Below are 24,280 nucleotides of genomic sequence, written 5' to 3' on the forward strand. Positions count from 1 at the left end.
TTTCTTTCCTTGAGGCAGAGGAGCAGGTGGGGGTGGGGAAATGTCTTTCTTAAGGCATGAGGATGCACAGCAGAATTTCCTGCTTTGGTTCCACATGAGGCTTAAAAAGGGATGATTCAAAAGAGAAATGAAAGCCCCCTGTGCTCCACACCCCCTACATCTCTGACTCCGCCATCGAGAAGATTAGTTCCTGTGTTATTGCACCCGTGCCTCTATTTGCTCTCTTATTCCTCCTTTGCTCTTTCCTCCCTCTACACATTCCCAACCCCCCTTCCACCAGCTCTGTCTTATCTCCAGAGCTCCAGGGGTTGTTGGTGCCAGCACCTGAGGCTTCCTCTGGAATTTTCCAGGGCTGCCAAAGGAAATCTCACTCTTTAAAGGACAAAAGAAGAAGAAGGGGAAGGAAGAGCTATTTCCATCGTTAAATCTTCCTGAGCCGTTAACTTCAAACAGGAACGGGAGGAATCAAAGCGCTTGTGTCTGGGCTCTGTGGCTGCCGAGGGAGAAGAAGACAATCAGACCTGAGCCGTACATGGAGGGAGTGCCATCAACTAGCAGCAGAAGGAGGGCGTTTCTCTCTCTCTCTTTTACAACACTGTTTCCTTCCTGGAATATTGGTTCCCAATTAGGGCAGCTTCAAAGTGTGGGGGACTGGGTTGCTTTGGGGGCTGTGATGGAAGCACCCTTGCTTATTACCCTGGCCGTATCCATGGCTGGCTGTTTTTGCTTCCACCAAATCCTGCAAACATGATAGTATACCTGAAGGAGCATCTCCACCCCCATTGTTCACTCTGGACACTGGTTCCCAGTACATTTCCGAGCACAATTCAAAGTGTTGGTGCTGACCTTTAAAGTCCTAAATGGCCTCAGCCCAGTATACCTGAAGGAGTGTCTCCACCCCCATTGCTCAGCCCAGACAATGAGGTCCAGCTCCACGGCAAGAAGTGAGGTTATGGGAAACCAGGCAGAGGGCCTTCTTGGTAGTGCCGCCCACCCTGTGGAATGCCCTCCCATCAGATGTAAAGGAAATAAACAACTATCTGACTTTTAGAAGACAACTGAAGGCAGCCCTGTTTAGGGAAGTTTTTAATGTTTGATGTTTTATTGCATTTTTAATATTCTGTTGGTAGCCACCCAGAGTGGCTGGGGACACCCAGCCAGATGGGCAGGGTAGAAATATATATATAAATCCAGTGGTACCTCGGGTTAAGAACTTAATTCGTTCTGGAGGTCCGTTCTTAACCTGAAACTGTTCTTAACTTGAGGGACCACTGTAGCTAATGGGGCCTCCTGCTGCTGCTGCGCCACCGCTGCACAATTTCTGTTCTCATCCTGAAGCAAAGTTCTTAACCCGAGGTACTATTTCCGGGTTAGCGGAGTCTGTAACCTGAAACGTATGTAACCTGAAGCGTCTGTAACCCGAGGTACCACTGTATTATTAGTAGTAGTATTAGTATTAGTATTATTTACAGGGGGACTTGCACCAAGTTCCCTTACAGAGATGTTCTTGAACCATGAACACCTGAAGAGGAAAGGTAGGGCCATATCTAATGCTTAGGCATGCTCAGAGTAGGCTCATTGAAATCAATGGACATGATGAAGGCTGTGATCCTAACCCCACTTTACTCTGGAATCAATAGACATGACAAACTGATCCTATGTATGCTGCCTTGGATCAGATCAAGGACCACCTCTCCCTGTATGAACTGTCCCAGACCCTCTGATCATCATCTGAGGCCTTTTTTTCATGTGCCTCCTTGAGAGGTCTGAAGGGTGTCAACACGAGAACAGGCCTTTTCTGCAGTGGCTCCCCGTTTGCAGAATGCTCTCCCCAGGGAGGCTTACCTGACGCCTTTGTTACATATACTTAGGCACCAGGTGAAAATGTTCTCTATCAGGCCTTTAATTCATCAGGCCTTTGGCTGATTAACATTTTATGGCTGTTTAAATGTGTTTGTGAGAGACGGGGTTTTGGGGGTATGTTTTTGTTTTTATTATGTATTATTTTGTGTTCTTGTTTTGTATTTTTATGTTGTGATCTTCGGGTGTGATCTTTGGATGAAGGGCAGTATACAAATTTAATAAATAATAATAAGAAAATGTTAATAAAAAGCTGCCAAATCCAGCATTCTGTGCAAACATTCTACGGCTTGCTTGTCCATCAGAAATGGATTCGTGCTCCAGCAGCGGAGTCCTGCCTAGCTTATTCCGACTTCTGATGTAGGAATGGATTAGGTCTTGAAGGCACCAACTGAGGTGCAGGAAAAGCCGACTTCTTTGGAAACATCAGCCGTTACTGCAGCTGCAGGTGGGATATCAGGCAGAATGCAAGAGCGGCTTTTGATTTCAAGTTCAGGGCCTGAGTGCTTTAGGGCAGCCTTACCCAGTCTGGTTTCTCCAGATGTTTTGGACCGCAGTCCCCATCATCCCCTTATCTTTGGTCATGAGTCTGACCCAGTGGCGTAGCGTGGGTTGTCAGCACCCGGGGCAAGGCAAGTAATTTGCGCCCCCTAACCCATGGATTTTAGCACTCGGGCAGAGAGTTGCGAGTGCGAGCACGCCCCCCCCCAGATGTTGCACCCGGTGCGGCCGGCCCCCCCTGCACCCCCCACGCTACGCCACTGGTCTGACCAGAATCATAGTCCAGAACAGCTGGAGAGCCCCACAATGGGCAAGGCCCATTTAAGGGATGGAGCACAACTTGACCGCATGGCACATGTTTTGCATGGAGAAGACCTCAGCTTCAATCTCTGCCGTGTCCTGTTGAAATGAACAGGCAACAGAGCAAACAATACTGAGCTACATGGATCTAATAAGCTTACCTAGTATAAGGCAGCTCCCCCTATTTCTGTCCTGTATTTAGGAGGTCATTTCACTGAATCCCTCAGGAGGTTAGCACCTTCTTTTACATCTTTAACAGTCACACAGTAAGTGAGCATTCAGTGGGTGAAGCATTTCCTGGCCTGAGATGCCGCAGGGGGGAATCTCTCTGCCTTTTGATGCAGCCCTAACCTCCCAGGGAGCATGTAGCATTGGCCGATTACCTGAGCTTTCTGTATTGGTTTACTATTCTAGAGACACCTCTCCAAGGGTGTTTAGCAATCCCATGGATGATGTGAGCTAATGCATTAAAGACGTCATGGTGCAGAGGACCTCTCTTAGGAAAGGCAGTCTGGCCTGTGTTCAGATCCCCATTCCCTTCCAGCTCTAATGCCTCTGGCTGCTTTTAAAAAACGGTGCATTGATAGAATGTGGGAAATGCATTTGCAGCTTCTGCAGGGGGCAAGTTAGTGGAGTGTGCTGGCTAACCCCAGCTGTCAGACAGAAAATCCTCCGCTCAAATCCCAATCAGCCATGAACTCACTAGGTGGCCCTAGGCAAGCCTCCCAGCCTGTCATCTGTGTAATGCGTATAACATACCCTACATGATAACTTTTGGGATGTCTCTGAACAAATACATTCCCTCTCGAATATTGGCGTATACAGTGGTATCTCAGGTTAAGTACTTAATTCGTTCCGTAGGTCTGTACTTAACCTGAAACTGTTCTTAACCTGAAGCACCACTAATGGGCCTCCTGCTGCCGCCGTGCTGCCGGAGCACAATTTCTGTTGTCATCCTGAAGCAAAGTTCTTAACCCGAGGTACTATTTCTGGGTTAGCAGAGTCTGTAACCTGAAGCGTCTGTAACCTGAGGTACCACTGTATAGGGAGGCTGCAAAGTGACCGGAGCCCTATATGCACGCTAAACGGGATTAATCCACACTGCTACCTGTTCATCTCTCTGAAACGGAGGTGGGGTTTCGCATTGGATGTCGCTGCCTTTTGCAATCCACAGCACTGTGGGTGGTGGCGGGGAGCCGGCCTCGATGCTCCCCAGACGAGCCTCCCTTGCAGCCTGCCGTCCAGCGTGACAAGTGGAGCATGAACCCCCTTGTGGGTCTCCCCGGCAGACAGGGCCCATTTGTTGTGTGCTCTGCCTTGAAGTCTAGGTTATGTCAGCGCTGCGGGAGACACCAGATGCAATTATCTGCCATTCTGCAGGGCTGGCAGCTCATGCATAGAGAGGGGAGCGGATGCTCCCGCTGTGCTGTCCCTGCAATACAATGCCTCCCTATGCGCCGTGTTAACAGCTCATGACCCCCGGGCTTTTCCTGTCACAAGTCTATTGAGGAAGCTGGCTTAGGTGACAGAGCCCAGGGCTTAAGCTTGAGCCACTTTTCATTGCCAGGCTTCAACCTGGGAACAGGAGGAGTGGGATGCTGACACAGAGGTGTACCTGTATGGCTTGCTGAAGATGATCAGCCTGCCAGCCCTCTCTTAGCACCTCTTCCAAGGTCCCTTCTGTCACGTACGGTCATCATATATATATTTTAAGTGCTCAAAACTACTGAGCTTGGTACAATTATGCAACTGACAAAGCGCTGCCTCCAGTATTGCAATCCATTGGAGTAGTCTGTAGATACATCTCAGAATTGCATCTCTGCAGTGGCACCATTAATATAGGGTAAGGAGGGGGGTATTTCCCCTTTTGTTTTTCACACTGCAAATGATGATTTCTGTGTCATTTCTTTATGAGGACATTTATATCCCACAATTCCTCCAAGATGCTCAAGGTGGGGTACGCAGCTCCCCCCCCCGGTTGTATCCTCACAAGAACCCTGGGAGGTTTATTTATTAAATGCCTATACTGCTCTTTATCCAAAGATCACGGGACGGGTTCGGCAGGGGCCTTCGTGGGTAGGTGGGATTTGAACTCTGAATCTCCCCCAAACTTGGGTCAGTGCTCTAACTGGATGATTCCATGCCCGCCCCCACCTATATCCGTGGCCAACTCACGAGTTCTATTCACAGAATGTTTTGTTATGAGCAATGCAATGAATGAGCCCACCTACTCAATCTATCGTAATGCCTCCTAAGGCATTGCTTGTTTATTTAACACCATCCAAATGCTTAGCAAAGTCCAGAAAGAAATGGACCCCTGCCCTGAAGAGATTACAGTCTAAAATTCAATATAGAGGAGACAAGAGAGGCAAAGGATATAATAGAAAACAGGGAGAAGAGAATGTGCATGTATTTCAGTTGCAAGATTTTATTCCATCTCTACCATAGTGGCCTATAAGCTTTGAAGGTGGGAGAAGAAATGAACACAAAGACCCTCCAGGGGTCCTTTTTTATTGTGTAGTTGTGGTGATTTGTTGCTCGTGACAGTATCAGGGCAGTTCCATGGAAACCCGCTTTCCAGAACTGTTTGTGCCTGCAAAGGTTCTGGGGTGGACAAATGCTCTGTTGACCAACGAGCGCACACTGAATTCCTGTAACTTTTTATATTACAAATATTTGGATGCTATCCCACTTTTGTCCCACTGCAGGGCAAGAGACAATGATGCAATGACAGTGCAGGAGCAACTCATGAAGGGAAATGATGTGTGGACAGTCCAGGATAAATCCACTACTGATGCACAAATATTGTTTTAGTGGCACGATGCAGGATACAACCCTGCAAACAGCAGCAGCAACAAGGCCAGTCAGGAGGGACCCTTTGAAAGTCCTGACTACACTGTGTTGCTGTTTCTAATACATTTTTTTAAATCATTCCTCTGTAATATTGCAGAACACGCAATCCTCTGTTCTGATCCTCGCTTTGAACTAATTGTGTTGATGATACTGCCACGGAGCTTATTGGACTCCACTGTGCCTGTTTGCTAATGGAGTGACAAGTTGTGGCTGTTGTTGCTGTGACTCATCTAAAGCATCTGTTCTTCATATGCTGGGAGAGTGTGGAATCATAAGAACACTTTGGCAAGAACTTTATTAGATATGTTAATGGCATCTTAAGAATCATTAGTTTCGTCAAGCTCTTGAGCATCTTCCAGTTGAATGAAGCCTGCCTGAACTACAGTAACTGGGTGCAGATAACTTTTTGGGTGCTTGGGGAAGGGCTCACATATGCATGCTAAAGGAAAAGATTCATCTACCTTCTACCAACTGCAAGGCAACTGACCTGTGTCAATGTTGTCACTATGGTTGCTGCTAGAAATTAGTTGCAAAAAGGCTTTTAAAATATACATATTTTTTAAACAGTTTATCATGTTTTTTAGGAGTGTGCTGGAATTCTTTTTGATTCATAGCTTCTAGCAGCCTTCCTCAACCTAGTGTCCTTCAGGTGACTTGGACTACAATTCTCATCAGTCCTTGCCAGCATGATGTGTACAGCGGTGCCTCGCAAGACGAAAATAATCCGTTCCGCGAGTCTCTTCATCTAGCAGTTTTTTCGTCTTGCGAAGCAACCCGCTTAGCGGTTTAGCAGATTAGCGCTATTAGCAGTTTAGCGGATATTAAAGGCTTAGCAGATTAGCGGCTAAAAGGCTATTAGCGGCTTAGTGGCTTAGAAAAAGGGGGGGAGCGGAAAAAATCGCAAGACTCGCAAGACGTTTTCGTCTTGCAAAGCAAGCCCATAGGGAAATTCGTTTTGCGAAGCGCATCGAAAAACGGAAAACCCTTTCGTCTAGCGGGTTTTTCGTCTTGCGAGGCATTCGTCTTGCGGGGCACCACTGTATTCTGCTTTGCTAGTTATCTTGAGTGAGCTTGTCAGAGAATGATAGGGGGGAATACTAATAAAAAATTGGACACAGTCTTCTCACCCTACCCTACCAATCTTAGTCTCTCTCTCTCTCTCTCTCTCTCTCTCTCTCTCTCTCACCCACGTGAGCCTCTGAACTGTGCTGCAGATCTGGTTCCCAGCAAGTACCAGTAATCTATGGAGTAATCTATGGGGAAATGTTTGTAAGCAGTTTTCTGCGTGGGGCTGTGTGGAATCACATTGCTAAGAGTTGGAGCAGCTTATTTCTGGTATTTTTTACCTACTCTCCCCCTTCAGGTCCCAGAGCAGGTGACATAAAACAAAATCCAATATTCAACAAACCATAAAATGACAGCAATGAAAGCATTAAACAAATACAACTAATAACACCATTTACAGGGAGGACAACCAAAGACTTATGGTGTAAGTCCAAAAGACTCTATAGGGAGTGAGTTTCACAGCTTTGGGGCTGCCACAAAGAAGGCCCCGTAGGCTTGGGGAGTTGCTATTGGAGAGACAGGATTCAGAAGTCCTGCTGCACACCTCAGCATGCAGAATTCATCACAAAAACATTTAGAACAGGGCAATCTGGGATTGGGGAGGTATAATTCCTGGTGTTTACAGGGTGTGGCACATGAGTGTCATGGCTTATGTAGCTAAAGCAGCAGAACCTAGGCCCAAAGGGGAAATATTGGAAGGCTTGGGAGAATCCCAATGTTTGCAGAAGCCTAATCAGCCTAATCAGGACTGAGTATGCTCATTGGCCATAGAATGTGGGAGGGGGCATTATTGGTTTGTTTTTGTTTCATTGTGTATTACGTATTTTGTCTTCTTGTTTTGCATTCTTATGTTTTTAACTGCCCTGTGACAGCTTATAAATTCATAATAGAATAATAGAATGTTGACTGATTGTGGAGGGGGAAATGGATAACCCGGAGCAGGGGAGTGGCTGGCATCCTGAACAGGGAGCACGCCTGTAATCCGCTACTCCACCATGTGGAATTTGTGAGAGAGGGCCATAGAGCAGCTGAGTTGTATCCCCTAGGTCTCCAGGTAGAGCTGAGAAAGAGTTCCTGTCCTGCCTGAAACCCTGGAGAGCTTCTGCCTGTCAGTGCAGACAATACTGGGCCAGCTGGAACAATGGTCTGACGCTGGACGCGGGTGGCACTGTGGTCTAAACCACTGAGCCTTGGGCTTGCTGATCGGAAGGTTGGCAGTTTGAATCCCCTCGACAGAGTGAGCTTCCATTGCTCTGTCCCAGCTCCTGCCAACCTAGCAGTTCGAAAGCATACCAGGGTGAGTAGATAAATAGGTACTGCTGTAGCGGGAAGGTAAACGGCATTTTTGTGCACTCTGGTTTCCGTCACAGTGTTCCGTTGCGCCAGAAGCGGTTTAGTCATGCTGGCCACATGACCTGGAAAGCTGTCTGTGGACAAACATTGGCTCCCTCAGCCTGAAAGCAAGATGAGCGCCACACCTGATAGTCGCTTTTGACTGGACTTAACCATCCAGGGGTCCTTTACTTTTTACCTTTACCTGACTCTGGATAAGGCAGTTTCCTATATGTTCCTAAAATCTTCTCTTCCCCACCTGGTGCTAACTCAAAAAGTCCTTTGTGGAGAGTTAAGGCAGTTCACTACCTGTTGACACTTGCGGGCACCATTATAACTGTTGTGCAACCACAGCACATTGCCGAGGGCACAGAGTTCTGCTAATGCAGTGGCCGCTCTGGCTGGATGTCCCGTGGTGCTTTGTTATAGCTGAGAGGAGCGCACATTCTGGTTATAAATAGCCACAGCTGCACCTCGCTATTTTTCAGCTGCGGGAGAAAATATGAAATGTGTATAAATAAAAGCACAAAGAGAGCAAAGACATATGGGCAGGGAGTAATGGCTTGACTTCTTATTCCTCAGAAACTCTTTTCCAGGAGGGGACCATTCCATCACAGTCATGCCATCTCTCCCTGCTTTCTCTCTCTCTCCCTCTCTCTCTCACTACAGCTGTTGTTGGGGACTGTCAGAGAGAGGGGGAGGTTCAGGCTAGGAAAGAAGGCACCAGCAAAGAGAAACAATTGTCCATAACACAGGTCCAAGAGTAGAAACATGAGAATCTGTCTTAGACCAAGCTGAGGCATTGGTTTATATTGGGATATGCTCTGACTGGCTGCAGTTTCCCAGGGTTTCAGGCAGGGGTTCTTCCTAGATCTACCACAGAATGCTACCATTTTAACCATTTCTCTCCATTTCTCACCCCCTACAATCTTAAGTTCAGTTCTACACATTTCTACACACATCACCCGTATGTGATTTTATTCTAAATTCCTCGTTCAAAATCCACTAGCAAACTTCTCCTAATAAAAGCATTCGTCCGCAATTTTGCCAAAAATACTCATTTTTGCAAAAACATTCCCCCCAATAATGCATTTTAATGCCACTTTCACTAATATATGTGTTTTAATGCACACTTTACCCTAGTATATGCATTTTTTGCACACTCAACTGGAGAACTGCATTGCAAAATTCGGAGAAGTGCAAATTTTGAAGGATGACTGTGTTTCAGCTTGCGTACTGTTCTAGAAAGTACGAATGAGTGTCAGCGATGGGCAGGAGCCGGAGAAGTGGGGGGATGCATGGGCCAAGGAGGCAGGTGGGGAGGAGGATGATCCAGGGGGAGGAGCCAGTGATTTCTGGGGTTCTGTGCTATCCACGAGCAGCTGCAGGTGGTGGTGGAAGAGGGGAGTTGAGAAGAGGCACAGGTCCATGGTCTGAGATGGGGCACAGGTCCACGGTCCCAGGTTGCCTAGACAGCTAGGTCAGGGGCTGATCTACTATGAAACCAATGAAGCTTAGGTTTCAGGGCCCCTAATCCTGGAAGGACCCCCAGAAACAACTTTAGTCCACATTGCTTAAATAAAATGGGTTTAGTAGATGCAATTTGAGTTGCATAACTCAAATTGATTTTTTTGGTTGCATGTATTTCAACTATCTCACAGATTGAGAGTTAGTAGCACATATGTTGTAAAGGTTGTTGTAAACAACCCCACTGAAGAATATAACAGTGGCTACCCAGACCTCATTGGCACCCCATAATAGTACAGTGGTACCTCGGGTTAAGAACTTAATTTGTTCTGGAGGTCCGTTCTTAACCTGAAACTGTTCTTAACCTGAGGTACCACTTTAGCCAATGGAGCCTCCTGCCTCCTGCCACTTTAGCCAATGGGGCCAATGGAGCACAATTTCTGTTCTCATCCTGAAGCAAAGTTCTTATCCCGAGGTACTACTTCTGGGTTAGTGGAGTCTGTAACCTGAAGCGTCTGTAACCCGAGGTACCACTGTACAACCCTTCAGGGCTCCAGTTAATTGTTCTTGCTGGTCTGGGTGTGAACTGTATTTAATTTCTACCCCTTTCCTAACCCTCATACAGCCCCCACCCTGCTCCATAGGAAGAGAAGGGTAGCTGGCAATCGCAAGGCAAGCAAAGCCACTAGGCAGAGAGCACTTGGTGTGTGTGTGTGTGTGTGTGTGTGTGTGTGTGTGTGTGTGTGTGTTTTAAGACAAAGTGACAAATAGCATGCGAGTTAAGTCTGAAGATGGAGTACTCCATTTGGTGGTGAATGGCAAGGCTCCTTATGGTGATTGTAAAACATTGCTACAGTCCTGTAAATTTCCTCCGTCTCTTGCTGAGTATCCATAAGCAACAACCCTGCCCTGAAGAGCTTACAGGCGAAAGATGTATTTCAAGGCAAATCGCTCACGAGATTCTAGCAATGTTTTTTGCAGAAGTTTGTGCAGGCTGCGGAAAAGCATGCCGCAGGGACCCAGTTCTCTCCTCTGGTCTGAGCCTCTGGAGTCTGGAAGCTGCAGTTAATACCAATAGATGGCTAACAGGGACAGAGGGAGCTGTATTATGCCAAAACAGAGGATTAGTCCATTGGTGTTATACCACTGAGCCACAGCTCTTTGCCTTCCACTTTCCCCAGCACATGGCCTCACCTTCCATTCCAATGCATCCCTGTCCATATGGCTGTGAACAGCCCAGAGCCACCCCCTTTTTAAATTCCCCTGGTGCTTTCAGGTGCGAGTTTAATACTGCAAGGGAGCCATTGAGTTGTGGCAAATCAGTAATTGGCAACAGACTTCTTTCTTATTGGATTTTCCCGGATTAAATGGGGGTGGGGAAATATGGGGTGGCATTTTGATGTGTTAAAAACTTGCGTGCATTAGAAGCACCAGTCCCACATCCACACTATATATTTAAAGCAGGCACAGGCAAACTTGGTCCTCCAGATGTTTTGAGACTACAACTCCCATCATCCCTAGCTAACAGGACCAGTGGTCAGGGATGATGGGAGTTGTAGTCCCAAAACAGCTGGAGTTTGCCTATGCCTGATTTAAAGTGTGTTTAAACTATGCAGTCCCCCCCCCAAGGATCCTGGGAACTCTTGTTTGTTAAGGCAGCTGGGAACTGTAGCTCTGTGACGGCAAAACTACAGTTTCCAGGATTCTTTGGGGAGGGGGAGCCATGCACTTTAAATGTGCATCAGGTGTGCTTTAAATGCATGGTATGGGTGTGACTTGTGTCTGTTCCACCAAAGCTATATATTTTATTGTAGAAACTTGGGCCATAACTATCTGAGAGTAGAACCCTGCTCATAGGAGAGTCTCCTGCTGGCTAGGCTGGTCCAATGCCAAAGAGGGCAGGCTCCTGCAACTTTACTCATTGTATAGAAGCTGCAGGAGGCGGAAGGAATTCACACGAATCACCTGCCTTTTTCCACCTGTGCGCGTCTGTGAGATGCATCGGATGAAGTGGGCTCTATTCAATGAAAGCTTAGACTAAAACAGTTAGTGCTTAAGTTGCTGTAGTATTCTTGGTTGGTTTCATCAGGTGATTGGTTCACCATATCCGAAGTGACCCTCCACATGTGCATTGTTCCCCTTAGCTGCCTTTATGGGGGACAGAGTGTTCTATGCTCTTGATTTGTGGGCGCTTGCGATAATCCACTTCCAGAACCCCTGCTCCTCCCTCCCCATTCAGAGACTCCCTCCCAAAGAAATAAAGTATGCAAAATTCATATTCCCATACATAACACCACAACTTTTAGCAGTGTACTTCTGAAAAACACGTTCCTGTTAAGTGACCCACAAGCTTTGGAACTGGTCTGTGGTTTCCTGGAGGATTGGTAAAAGGAAGAAAGCTCTGCCAATCTCCCGCAAAGATATGCACCCGCATTGTTCAGCCTGGACACTGAGGTCCAACTCAGAGGGCCTTCTGGTAGTTCCCTCACTGCGAGAAGTGAGGTTACAGGGAACCAGGCAGAGGGACTTCTCGGTAGTGGCACCCACCCTGTGGAACGCCCTCCCATCAGATGTCAAGGAAATAAACAGCTATCTGGCTTTTAGAAGACATCTGAAGGGCAGCAGCCCTGTTTTGGGAAGTTTTTAATGTTTGATGTTTTATCGTGTTTTTAATATTCTGTTGGGAGCCACCCAGAGTGGCTGGGGAAACCCAGCCAGATGGACAGGGTATAAATAATAATGAAATAAATTGTTGTTGCTTCTGTTGCTGTTGTTGTGCTTTGCTCCTCTTGCCAGTCTCAATTTGTGAGCCGATTTCTCTTGTATCAGGTGTTTGTGTTTGAAGCCCTTCACTCCACCCCTGTCCTAGCCAGTGTGGTGTAGTGGTTAAGAGCGGTAGTCACGTAATCTGGGGAACCGGGTTCGTGTCTCCGCTCCTCCACATGCAGCTGCTGGGTGACCTTGGGCCAGTCACACTTCTTTGAAGTCTCTCAGCCCCACTCACCTCATAGAGTGTTTGTTGTGGGGGAGGAAGGGAAAGGAGAATGTTAGCCGCTTTGAGACTCCTTAAAGGGAGTGAAAGGCGGGGTATCAAATCCAAACTCTTCTTCTTCTTCTTCTTCTAACCTCTCCCTTCTCTGCCCTGCAGACGGGATCCACAGTGTGACAGCCCAGTGCGTCCTGCGCGTCATTGTCATCACGGAGGACATGCTGGCCAACAGCATCACGGTGCGCCTGGAGAATATGTGGCAGGAGCGCTTCCTCTCTCCCCTCCTGGCCAACTTCCTGGAGGGCGTGGCCACCGTCCTGGCCACCCCAAAGGAGGACGTCTTCATCTTCAACATCCAGAACGACACGGACGTCGGCGGGCAGGTGCTGAATGTCAGCTTCTCCGCCATGGCGCCCCGCAGCGGCCATTTCTTCAGCTCGGAGGAGCTCCAGGAGCAGCTGTACATGAAGCGCATGACCCTGACCGCGGTCTCCATGCTGGAGGTGCTCCCCTTCGACGACAACGTCTGCCTCCGCGAACCCTGCCAGAACTACATGAAGTGCATCTCTGTGCTCAAGTTTGACAGCTCGGCTCCCTTCGTCGCCTCCGTCTCCACCCTCTTCCGGCCCATCCACCCCATCACGGGCCTGCGCTGCCGCTGCCCCCAGGGCTTCACCGGCGACTACTGCGAGATGGAGATCAACCTCTGCTACTCCAACCCCTGCCGCAACGGAGGGGTCTGCACCCGCAAGGAGGGCGGCTATACCTGCATCTGCCACCAGCACTTCACAGGTAAGGCCATGGTCGAACCTCAGCGAAAGAGGAGGCTTGCTGTGGGGCGGGGGCAGTGTTTTCCCAAATGAAATTCTGCTCTCAGGGGCTTCCATATGCCTACTTAGGACCAGGCGGAGTCCTTGTGCCAAAGGGATCCACATTCTGCACTGAGGATACTAGACGTGCTTTACTTGTGTGGGTTCATGTTTCTCGTCACACTGATTTTAAAAATAATAATAATTAAGGCTCAATATAGGTACTACCCGTAAACATGTACGCTGGAGGGAGATTGGACTCTGATCTGCCTCCTGGAATATTCTTACAATAGAACATGCTTGTGGCCACTGAGACCATATATCACGGGTCCTGAAAGACCTACATTGGCTCCCAGTATATTTCCGAGCACAATTCAAAGTCCTAAATGGCCTCAGCCCAGTATACCTGAAGGAGCGTCTCCATCCCCATCATTCTGCCTGGACACTAAGGTCCCAGTGACAAGGGCCTTCTGATCGTTCCCTCACTGTAAGGTTAGAGGGAACCAGGCAGAGGGCCTTCTCAGTAGTGGCGCCCACCCTGTGGAACGCCCTCCCATCAGATGTCAAGGAAACAAACAACTATGTGACTTTTAGAAGACATCTGAAGAGCAGTAGCCCTGTTTTGGGAAGTTTTTAATGTTTGATGTTTTATCATGTTTTTAATATTCTGTTGGGAGCTGCCCAGAGTGGCTGGGGAAATCCAGCCAGATGGCAGGGTATAGATAAATTATCATCATCACCTTGCCTATTACTGTATTTTTCGCTCTATAAGATGCACCAGACCACAAGACGCACCTAGTTTTTGGAGGAGGAAAACAAGAAAAAATATATTCTGAATCTCAGAAGCCAGAACAGCAAGAGGTGAAAGCAGCAATCCCTCTAGCTGTTCTGGCTTCTGGGAAAGCTGCGCAGCCTGCATTCGCTCCATAAGATGCGCACACATTTCCACTTACTTTTTAGGAGGGAAAAACTGAGCCTTATAGAGCAAAAAATATGGTACTTTTTTAAATAGCCATTTTAAAAAATGCACATTTAAAACACACCGCTTGCTCTCAAGAATCTTGGGAACTGTAGTTTACCCCTCAAAGAGCTACCATTCCCAGCACCTTTAACTACCAACACCAAGGATTCTTGGTGCTTTAAGTGCATGGTTTGTGCACAACCTCTGTTACGGGGGCTTTAAGTTACAACAACTGTGACTAGAAGAAAAACTTTCCCTCAATCACCTTCTCGCAAGATATTGGATTATTGGTCTGCAAGCCTGACTAACCAACCAAAGCTTATACCAAAGCTGCTTCCAAACGGGAGGCTCTGAGCGCTCATAAATCACTGCTTTTCCACTGTAAGCTATAAGTGGAATTGCAATTGACTTTCTACACTACTGGGGATATTGTACTTTTTCTGCCTGTTCATGGGCACGACAGAGCGGCTGTGGGTGGGGGAAGGAAGATCCAGCCCACCTGAGCAGCCATTTGGAAGTGGGCAAGGCAGAATCCAAGGAATCCTTTTTTTAAAAGGGGTGTGTGTGCGCGCACGCCTAGCACTTATTAATTTAAGCATGATACCCCATTGCTACCCATGAAATGCCCATAAACAAAAGTAGTTAATGTTGGTTTGTGACTGGAAGCATTTAATTGGTGAGGGTGGAATAATGTTGCTAAAATGACGGTGACTGAAAAGTGTCCCCCCCCCCTTTATTAGCATTATTTTGCTATAAATCTCTAATGTTCTTTTATTTAAGTGTTATTTAACTAACATTTCATTTTTAAAATCAGAATTGTTGATTGGAAGAGTTTAATCAGGAGGAAGAACCCATGATGAACAGGTCCTCCCCATTTATTCTTTTAGAAAGTTAGCATTGTAAACCTTTCCTTTAAGCAATATTGTGCTAATGTTTTATTTATCTTTTTTTTAAAAAAATGCTGTTCGCTCAAGAGTTTTAAGGCTAACTGGAAGACTGATGGTCCGCAGGGCCACAGGTCCCACATCCCTATTGTAAGGGCTGGAGTTGTGGGATCCAGTTCCCTGCCCGCCTGTCAAAACTGGCACTGCTGGGGTGGGGAGATAAATATCTGGTCTGCAGGCTAGAAATGATTCCCCATTCTTGCTTTAGAGCTTTGGGTTTACTATAATGTAAGCACTCGTCTGCCAGCAGGTGGAGAGTAGCAGGGAGCCAGCTGGGAGGAGAGGAAAATGTGGTGGTGATCGGCAGGTACTTTCCATGTTCCATAGTCAGGCTCTACATGGCCAGCAGCAATGGAGAAAGAAGGTAGTGAGAGAATTGCAGAGATGGACAGGCTGTGAGTTATAAATCTTTGCAACCGCACTTTCCGCCAGGGGAATCGTTCATGCCAGTCTGCTCAAGACTGAAAAGTGCAGGCTCTAGGATGGCAACAGAAGGGGCGGAGACTGTTGTGTGTTACAAAAAGAGCTTAGTTCACCAAATTAGAAATAGAGGCATCAGGGTTGTGTTCCCAGAGTCTGCTTGTCATCAGAGATGAGAATAATAGAACTGTAAAGTCAGAAGGGACTACAAGGTTCATCTAGTCCAACCTCCTGCAATGCAGGCATCTTTTGCCCAAGGTGAGGCTCGTACTATGACCCTGGGATTACGTGTTTCATGCCCTACCAACCTTGCTATCCCATGGATGAGAGGTTGTTCTCAGGGCTGCAGGAATAACTGAGGTTGAAGTGTTGATTTCTCCAGCAGATGCCTAGAGTTTGGAAGTAAAATATACTTGAAGAAACGTCATCAAATATCTGTGTACTTGTTCCTGGGAAACCTGCTTAGTATTCCAATGTGTTACTTAATGCTGTCCTAAGAAAAAGGTTGCTTTAGGCATAGACACAGAGCAATAATAATAATAATAATAATAATAATAATAATAATAATAACAACAACAACAACAACAACAACAACAACAATAATAATAATAATTTATTCATACCCTGCCCATCTGGCTAGGTTTCCCCAGCCACTCTGGGTGACTTCCAACAAAATATTAAAAACACAATAGAATATCAAACATTAAAAACTTCCCAAAACAGGGCTGCCTTCAGATGTCTTCTAAAAGTCAGGTAGTTGTTTATTTCCTTGACATCTGATGGGAGGGCGTTCCACAGGGTGGGCACCACTACCAAGAAGACCCTCTGCCTTGTTCCCTGTAACCTCACTTCTCACAATGAAGGAACCACCAGAAGGCCCTCGGTGCTGGACCTCAGTGTCCGGGCTGAACAATGGTGGCGGAGATGCTCCTTCAGGTATACTGGGCTGAGGCTGTTTAGGGCTTTAAAGGTCAGCACCAACACTTTGAATTGTGCTCAGAATTGTACTGGGAGCCAATGTAGGTCTTTCAGAACCAGTGTTATGTGGTCTTGGCTGTTGTGTTCCAAAGGTTGCAAAGTTGTGACAGCAGTTTTTCTGTTGCATTAATCAAGCTTCTTAGATGTTCCACTGGTAGTCAGACTGGGACTCCAGGCAGCTTACACAAATTAAAACACAGAAGGTTTAAAACATATAAAAGAGTAATTAAACTATAACAGCATTACAACAATATAAAGAAACCTAAGTTTTAGCCAGAGTAGACCTTTTGAAGTTAATGGACCTAACACAGTCATATTTATTCTTTTTAGTAGATCCATGCTGAGTAAAACTTAGCTGAATGGACTTTAACAGGATTTAAGCAGCCTAATGGTTTACAGAAATGCAAGCCTGATCCTGAGCCTTTTATACACGGAAGGAAGACCTACTGAGCTTAATGAGGCTTCATTCATGTAATTGTGACATGGTCTTTTCATAAGAAGGATGGATGTGAAGATAGGCATTGCAGTTCTTTCGCTTAGATACTCACACATGGATGGTTTCTTGCAGCTGAGACAGCTATTAACATATCATCCCTAGCAAGCCTCCTGTTCCCTTGATCCACAGGGTAGATCACGTATTCACCGGACAGACAATCAGGAACAGAGGAGCCAGGGGCTGGCGGTTGATAAAAGGATGAGGCAATGGGTAAACTGGCTTTGCACACCTCGGCCTGCCAGGAGGGAGAGACGCGCCTCCAAGCCTGGCTGGGGAAGAGATAAGCAAAGTCAATGGTAATTAACCCTGAGCGTCTGAAGTGCAAGCCCACATTAGGAGGAGGGTTAATGTGCACTTGCTTCCCTGTCACTTCCTGGCATCTCCCCCATTTCCTTAGGAGAGTGGACAGGACCAAAAGAACAGAGCAAAGAACCAGTGGAGGAATTAGAGGAGGGAGGGGATGGTTTCATTCTGCCCATCCCCTTACAGGCTGTTGCTAAGTAGCTCTGTGCTGAGCTGAGCCTACCCAACAGACGGACTGGTGGATGAAGAAGTGCCTCCCCATCAGATTCTCTGTGTTTATCACTCTCGCTATTTATGTTATTATTATGAATACTTACATTCATTATTTAATTTGTAAGCCACTCAATAGGCTTGTGACCAGTTATACAAGCGTAAAAATCAATTGCACTGAAATACAAACCAACCCCATTCAAACATCTATCATTAGAATCGGCAATAAAGCAACCCCATTAAAACAACACAGCAATGAAAACAGGAGACATAAGGTGAGCAGATGCAGAGGAAGGCAGGGCCTTTGGTATTTCTGAATAGGTTTCAGGTTTTCTCGCCCATGCGTGGCAAGCTTTGCTTGCCAAAATCCCCCTCCTCTATACAGCTGTGAAATATCTTCCTTTGTAGTCAGTCAGCCTGGTGCGCAATCTTGCCGCGCATGAGGGGTCTTCCTTTTGGGCCACTGCTTCTGCTCTTCTAATTTTTAGCATTACTGTGGGTAAGCTCCTGGGTCACCAGGCCACAACGCAGAGATGCTGCTTTCACCTGTGCAGTGGGAGACAAGAGTTTCCCAGTCCCGCTGCTTCCCCTGATCATTGCCTGCTGCAATAGGTGAGAGAGAACAGGGTAGGAGAAGTCACACTTACCCTTTCTCCCATGCTACTTCGCAACTGGCAAAGGTATGAGCAGCATCTGTGGGGTGTGAATTGGTGACCCTATAAACTCCCATGTGGTGATGCTCAGTATCTGGAACTGGCAGGCCAACCGGAAGTGACCATTAGGGGGCAAGGAGAGCCCAGCTGGGTCACATTGCCAACTAGATTATGCTTCCAGGACGGCCACAAACAAGACACAGAGGCACACCCTCAGCATTGCACCATTGCTATCCCCAGAAAGGCATCACTATCGTAAGAGGGAAAAGTCAGAAATAGATTTACATAAAATGTGCACATTCAAAAGTATAGCCAAAGAGATGCTCTGTGTTTATTTGCATTTATGAATTGTTTCCTATAAAATGTTTCCAACAGAAACGTCAGCCATTAAAACAATTTCATAGATAAAAACAACTTCAGTGCAGATACAAACTGGGATAGAAAGAAATCTCCTCTTGAAAGGCTGCTTGAAGTAGGAAGGTGCTAAAGTACAAGAGTGGAGGTGCCGGTTGAATCTGTAGCAGGAAGGTCATTCCAGAGGGCAAATGCTGCCACACTAAAGGGCCAATTCCTACATCACACAGAATGGGCCTCCTGAAATGATATCTGGAATTTGGGAGTCATTGGAGCAACCCGCAATTGCCTAACCTTGGCTCAGGTTGGGGCTCACAAGCGAGAGACTTCAGATAGAAGCAAAACAGCGGCTATAATTAAAATGCAATCCATCTCACCACAATGAGGAAGATTGCGACCGGGTGACCTGCGTGTTTGCTTGTTCTTCTATGCAGGAGTTTCTAACTGCTAATGAGCATCCACAAGGCCCCTGCTGCTCTTCCTTCTTGTGGGTCTTTCTCTCTGAACTGAAGACCAGATAGCCCTTCAGATAGAGGACTGTAAAGCAGGACACGCGCCCGCCCTGCTGGAGCTAGCATACCTGGTGAATGTCTTTGATTCAAGACCCAAGAAAGGGTCATTAGTGTGGTACAGCCAAAAAGAACCAGAGGTGTAGGAACAGCAGCAGCAGCAGCAGCAGCAGCAGCAGCAGCTGGTGCTATGGAAGTTTGAAGCCCATGAATATTTTGCAAAGCAGGTAGCTTCTGTCTTTCCAGTTGTAACAGATTAAATGTGGCTCCCGCTCCCGTCTTCACTCCCCCTGGTATCAGACTGGAGGGAATCATTACAGATCTCATCAAAGAGAGGGCGCTTTCATTTCAGAGACAATGGGAAATGCCTCAGGTTCCCGGGGGGGGGGCTACACGGAGCCCCACCATTCCCTCTTCCTCGATTTAAAGAGGTGGCAGCTCCCTCTTCAATAGCTGCATAGATCATCCTTGATATTTAGCAGAAAGGGGATGAAATGAAGGAGCAGACTGATGAAGGAAGGCGTCTTGCAAACAGCGCTTTTCTCAGCCCTGAATCAGGATGCCCTCTGAGCCCAAATAGGCATTGCTTGCTTGTGTCAGGGGACGTGGGTGGGGCTGTGGGTTAAACCACAGAGCCTAGGATTTGCCGATCAGAAGGTCGGCGGTTCGAATCCCTGTGACAGGGTGAGCTCCAGTTCCTCGGTCCCTGCTCCTGCCAATCTAGCAGTTTGAAAGCACGTCAAAGTGCAAGTAGATAAATAGGTACCGCTCCGGCGGGAAGGTAAACGGTGTTTCCGTGCGCTGCTCTGGTTCGCCAGAAGCGGCTTAGTCATGCCGGCCACATGACCCGGAAGCTGTACGCCGGCTCCCTCGGCCAATAAAGCGAGATGAGTGCCGCAACCCCAGAGTCGATCACGACTGGACTTAATGGTCAGGGGTCCCTTTACCTTTACTTTAGCTTGTGTTGGATTGTGTGTACAGGTAATTTGGTCTGTCCTCTATAGACATTATCTCCTTCTGGATGAATCATAGTACTTTTAAGGACTATGACTCTAGCACTCATTACTCAGCTTCCTCCAAATCATCACAATTATTACCTATGATGGGTAGGACCATCTCTGAGTGTTGTGGTGCAGACAAATAGCAAATCTCCTGGATATTAAAAAGAAAGCTGTCCTAGGGCCACTTGGGAAAGCATTTTTTTCTTTCATTTAATCTTTTCCAGCCCTGCTGAGTTTTCTAGATTACCTTCCTTATTGCATTGTTGTTTACTGGCATTAGGGCATATTCCAGTGTCAGCCAGACAGATTTGTACTGTGAGATGACTGTAAATTTGGATTGTGAAAACAACAGAAGTTTGATCTGTCAACCAGGGATGACTATAATCTGTGATTACAAGCCTTATTACAAGCCTTGTCTTTTGAATAAGTGTTTTGGAACTGCCTCCTGGTGAATATCAGACGGACTCCAACCCTTTTGGGAATTTGGCACCCATTGAGGACCTTTTTATTCCACCAGGCCTTCCTAGAATGATGATCCTGGTCTGGTCACTATTAATTTTGGAACAGTATAATGTTATTTTAATGGGTTTTTATCTGGTATTCATCAAATTGTATCCATTTCTGTTTGGTACATTGCTTTGAGATTCTTTTGGACATAAAGCAATTAAGAAATTTTATAAATAAGTACCGTATTTTATAAATAAGTACCGCTCTATAAGACGCACCAGGCCACAAGACGCAGCTAGTTTTTGGAGGAAGAAAACAAGAAAAAAAATATTGTGAATCTCAGAAGCCAGAACAGCAAGAGGGATTGCTGCGCAGTGAAAGCAGCAATCCCTCTTGCTGTTCTGGCTGCTGGGATAGCTGTGCAGCCTTGCATTCGCTCCATAAGACGCACACACATTTCCCCTTACTTTTTAGGAGGGAAAAGGTGAGTCTTATAGAGCAAAAAATACGGTACATAACTAACTGCCCCATCTCCCCCCATAAGACCCTTAGCCTTCCAGATCTCTTACTGGCTTCAGAGACAGTCTTTTACAAAACCATCTGCTTAAATAGTGCTGCTGGAGATGCATAGCACATGTCCTCCAATGCTGCTTGATACCAGTTTGTTAGTAACGAAACCAATGGACTGGGTGAGCTGTATGTTGGCCTGGTAGCTGTGGCAACTGTCCAGTAGTGTAGCAGGAGGTGTTCATCTTTCCATGCTCCTTGTGGTTAGTTTTCCATCCACAGCTCTAGATCTGCCTAGATTTGTAATACTGCCATTCCAGAGAGCCTATTTCAGCAAACTAGAGGCATGATGGGCTCCTTAGATCCTAACCAGCCCTCTCTTTGCCTCTGTCTCTTAAACTCCTCTCTTGTTTCAGCTTCAGAGAAGTGGAGGTGGGAGGATATTGGCATTTGCAAACTAACTGTCTTTTCCTGCCACAATCTGGCAAGAAGCAACTGGATTCAAGGCTGTTGGATTCAAGGCTGTGTGGCCCTCATCATAACTGAATATTGGTGGAAGAGCAGGGACGCCCCCCCCCCCCGTACTGAGCCCATACCATCTTCTGTAATCAGCATTAGTCCTACGAACATGCAAAGAGACTTGCTGGATCAGATTAAAAGGCCCATTTAGTCCAGCAGTCTGCTCTCAAATGACCTATGAAAAGTCCACAAGGAAAACATGAGCCCAGTAGCATACTTCTGTCAGACTTGGAAGGTGCGAGTAAGTTTAATGCCCATGCGAGGGCTAGACTCTGTGCTCTAGTGAACCAGAGAAGTATTTGAACTCAGGTGTGCTGCGATGCATAGGATATGAGCCTTGCCGACAAACGGTTCGAAGGAATTAGCTCTCAGCTGGGCCCGAGAGTTGTTGTCTCCTCACCTGTGTACGCACTGACAAACCACGGGCAAAGAGAACTCCCCTTTCCCTGCATTCTTGCTCAGCCAAGGGAAAACTATAGCAGCAAACCTGACATGCCTGGTATTGGTGACGACAGCGAAGAGTTCAGCTTGTCAGTTCAGCTTGTCGGAAGGACGGTGTGTGGAATCTGATGGCTCTGCTTCAGGTTCCCCAAGGCACCAAATGGTAGATGGCGACACCAAGTGGCTCTTTGGGGACACAACAATACAAACAGGAGAGATCTTCCAGAAGCCACATTTAGGGACACAGATTCCAGTTGTGTTGAAAACTGCCTCAACTTGGCAGCTGTAATGAGCAGAGACATTTGCTGTTGCTAACCACTGCCAGGAGCACCTGATGGTGCCCGTCCAGCAACTGTGGTTCTTCTTTTGAAAGAGATAGATGATGTCCATTTTCCCCTAGGGTGGCTGCCTGGCCTGCTTTAAACTAGAGCAATAGGCCTCTTGCTGCCTCCTCGGTAGTCAACAAGCACGGTGATGATGGCAGCCCCATGTACCCTGCCTGCGAGTGGAAACTGCTAATATATGCACATTGTCATACTAGCTCTTACAAAATGCTCCCCACTGAACATTTCTATCTGGATGGATGACCTTGGTGTTTCATGCTCTTATCAGCTAATTATGAGTCCCCAGGTGATGGCTCTGGCGATACTCGTGTTAGAAAACAAATCTTTTTAATGCATGAAATGGTGAGGGAATTGCTGGTCCCCATCCCAAGCTGTTTTAGCGTATATGCCTGGAAACGAGGCCTGCTGAAGCCTCAGGAGAGTAGGCCTCTGTAGGTGGCTTGACAAGAACAAGGGCTTTTGATATGTTTATAAACCTGAGGGAAATTCCTCAGCTGAGTTTAATGTGCTTTTGTGAGGAGAACCATACACGGGTGTCCACAGGAGGGAGGCAGTTTACCCTCTCCTGTATGAACCATAATTACCAGCCTTTGATTTTTAAGCAAGCTTTTAGCACTTGTAGAACCTGAGACATGAGACAAAATGTACAGGTATTATTCTCATTTCTTAAAATGAGAAGTGGTCACTCTGACTTTCAGTGTTTTACTTTGCCAGTCGCTCATGGAAAAATTCCTGCAAACATACTTGGAACTATATAAAAGGATTTTGTTCCTGGGAAGGAGGACTCGACTGAGGGATCTGCTGTCATGGCCAGCCCATCAGGAACTTCACACAATCTCTTTCTTTGGGTGACTGGAAGACACCAATTCTAATACGAGTAAATGCTTGCCTTGTGTGTAAAGGAGCTGATCTAATAGACCTTTTCAAATTAGTTCACAGGAGATATTCGCTGAGAGTTCAGCATAAGTTTCTTCTCGGCCATGCGAAGCGACCAGCAGCTTTCAGGGTGATGGAGCTGAGGTCCTTGAGATAAAGCTGGAGTCTGAAGGAGATACCCTGCTTTGAGTTTTCATGGTTCTCTTTGGTGTATATGGCAGTGGGCGGGGTTTTAGATCTCCAAAGCATGGCTTCCTAAACTAGAAATCTTCGATGCATGAAGTTTTACATAGGGTATAATCAGGAGGAAGAGGCTTATCAGGCTGGAAGCTGTTGTAGCTGGTTGGCTTTTCTGGAGCACCACAAACATGATTGACAGTATGCAGACATATTAGGTGCCTTGTCTTAGCAATCTATATATATTACTCCACTCCAGGAACTCTCAGTCTTTGCCTCTTCCACTCCCAGAAGCCCCTTGATCTCTTTTCTTCTGTTTTTCCTCCAAACAGGTGATAATTGTGAGGTGGATAGTCGGGCAGGACGCTGCGTCCCTGGCGTATGTAGGAATGGAGGCACCTGCACCAATTCTGCCGATGGCGGCTTTCAATGTCACTGCCCACCTGGGGGCTTCGAAAAGCCTTACTGTGAAGTGTCTACACGTTCCTTCCCCCCAAAATCTTTCATCATGTTCCGAGGACTTCGCCAGAGGTTCCACCTGACCCTCTCCCTCTCGTAAGTTATTGAGCTGGAGCCTTGTCATGTCAGTTAACAGAATAGCCATCTTTCAGCTGTAGCTGATGATAATCATTTTCCATTCTGCTCTCCAAAATGCATTTGCCTGACCTTTCTGGGTTTCTCCTTCATACTAGATTGGGCTGAGCTATGAGCTCTAGCTGAGTGTCTACTCTTCAAATATGACTTTTTAAAATCTAGCTGGAAGAAAAGAAGATTATTAGAATTAAGGTAAAGGACCCCTGACAGTTAAGTCCAGTCGCGAACGTCTCTGGGGTTGCGGTGCTCATCTCGCTTTACTAGCCAAGGGACCTGACGTTTTTCCGGGTCATGTGGCCAGCATGACTAAGCTGTTTCCGGCGAAACCAGAGCAGCGCACGGAAACGCTGTTTACCTTCCCGCCGGAGCG

At 46.8% G+C, this 24,280-nt stretch overlaps 1 protein-coding gene across 1 annotated transcript in view; it reads left to right on the plus strand.

Annotated features, from left to right (window-relative positions):
- The window catches only part of CELSR3 (cadherin EGF LAG seven-pass G-type receptor 3), an 87,360-nt gene that overhangs the window by 18,307 nt on the left and 44,773 nt on the right, over positions 1-24,280 (plus strand). The window contains exons 2-3 of the mRNA XM_082209108.1: positions 12,527-13,159; positions 23,649-23,871. Of these exons, the coding sequence (XP_082065234.1) occupies positions 12,527-13,159; positions 23,649-23,871 (856 nt within the window). The remainder of the gene's footprint in view (positions 1-12,526; positions 13,160-23,648; positions 23,872-24,280) is intronic.

The sequence above is a fragment of the Podarcis vaucheri genome, assembly GCF_965113315.1.
Source record: "Podarcis vaucheri genome assembly, chromosome: 2".
Taxonomy (NCBI): Eukaryota; Metazoa; Chordata; class Lepidosauria; order Squamata; family Lacertidae; genus Podarcis; species Podarcis vaucheri.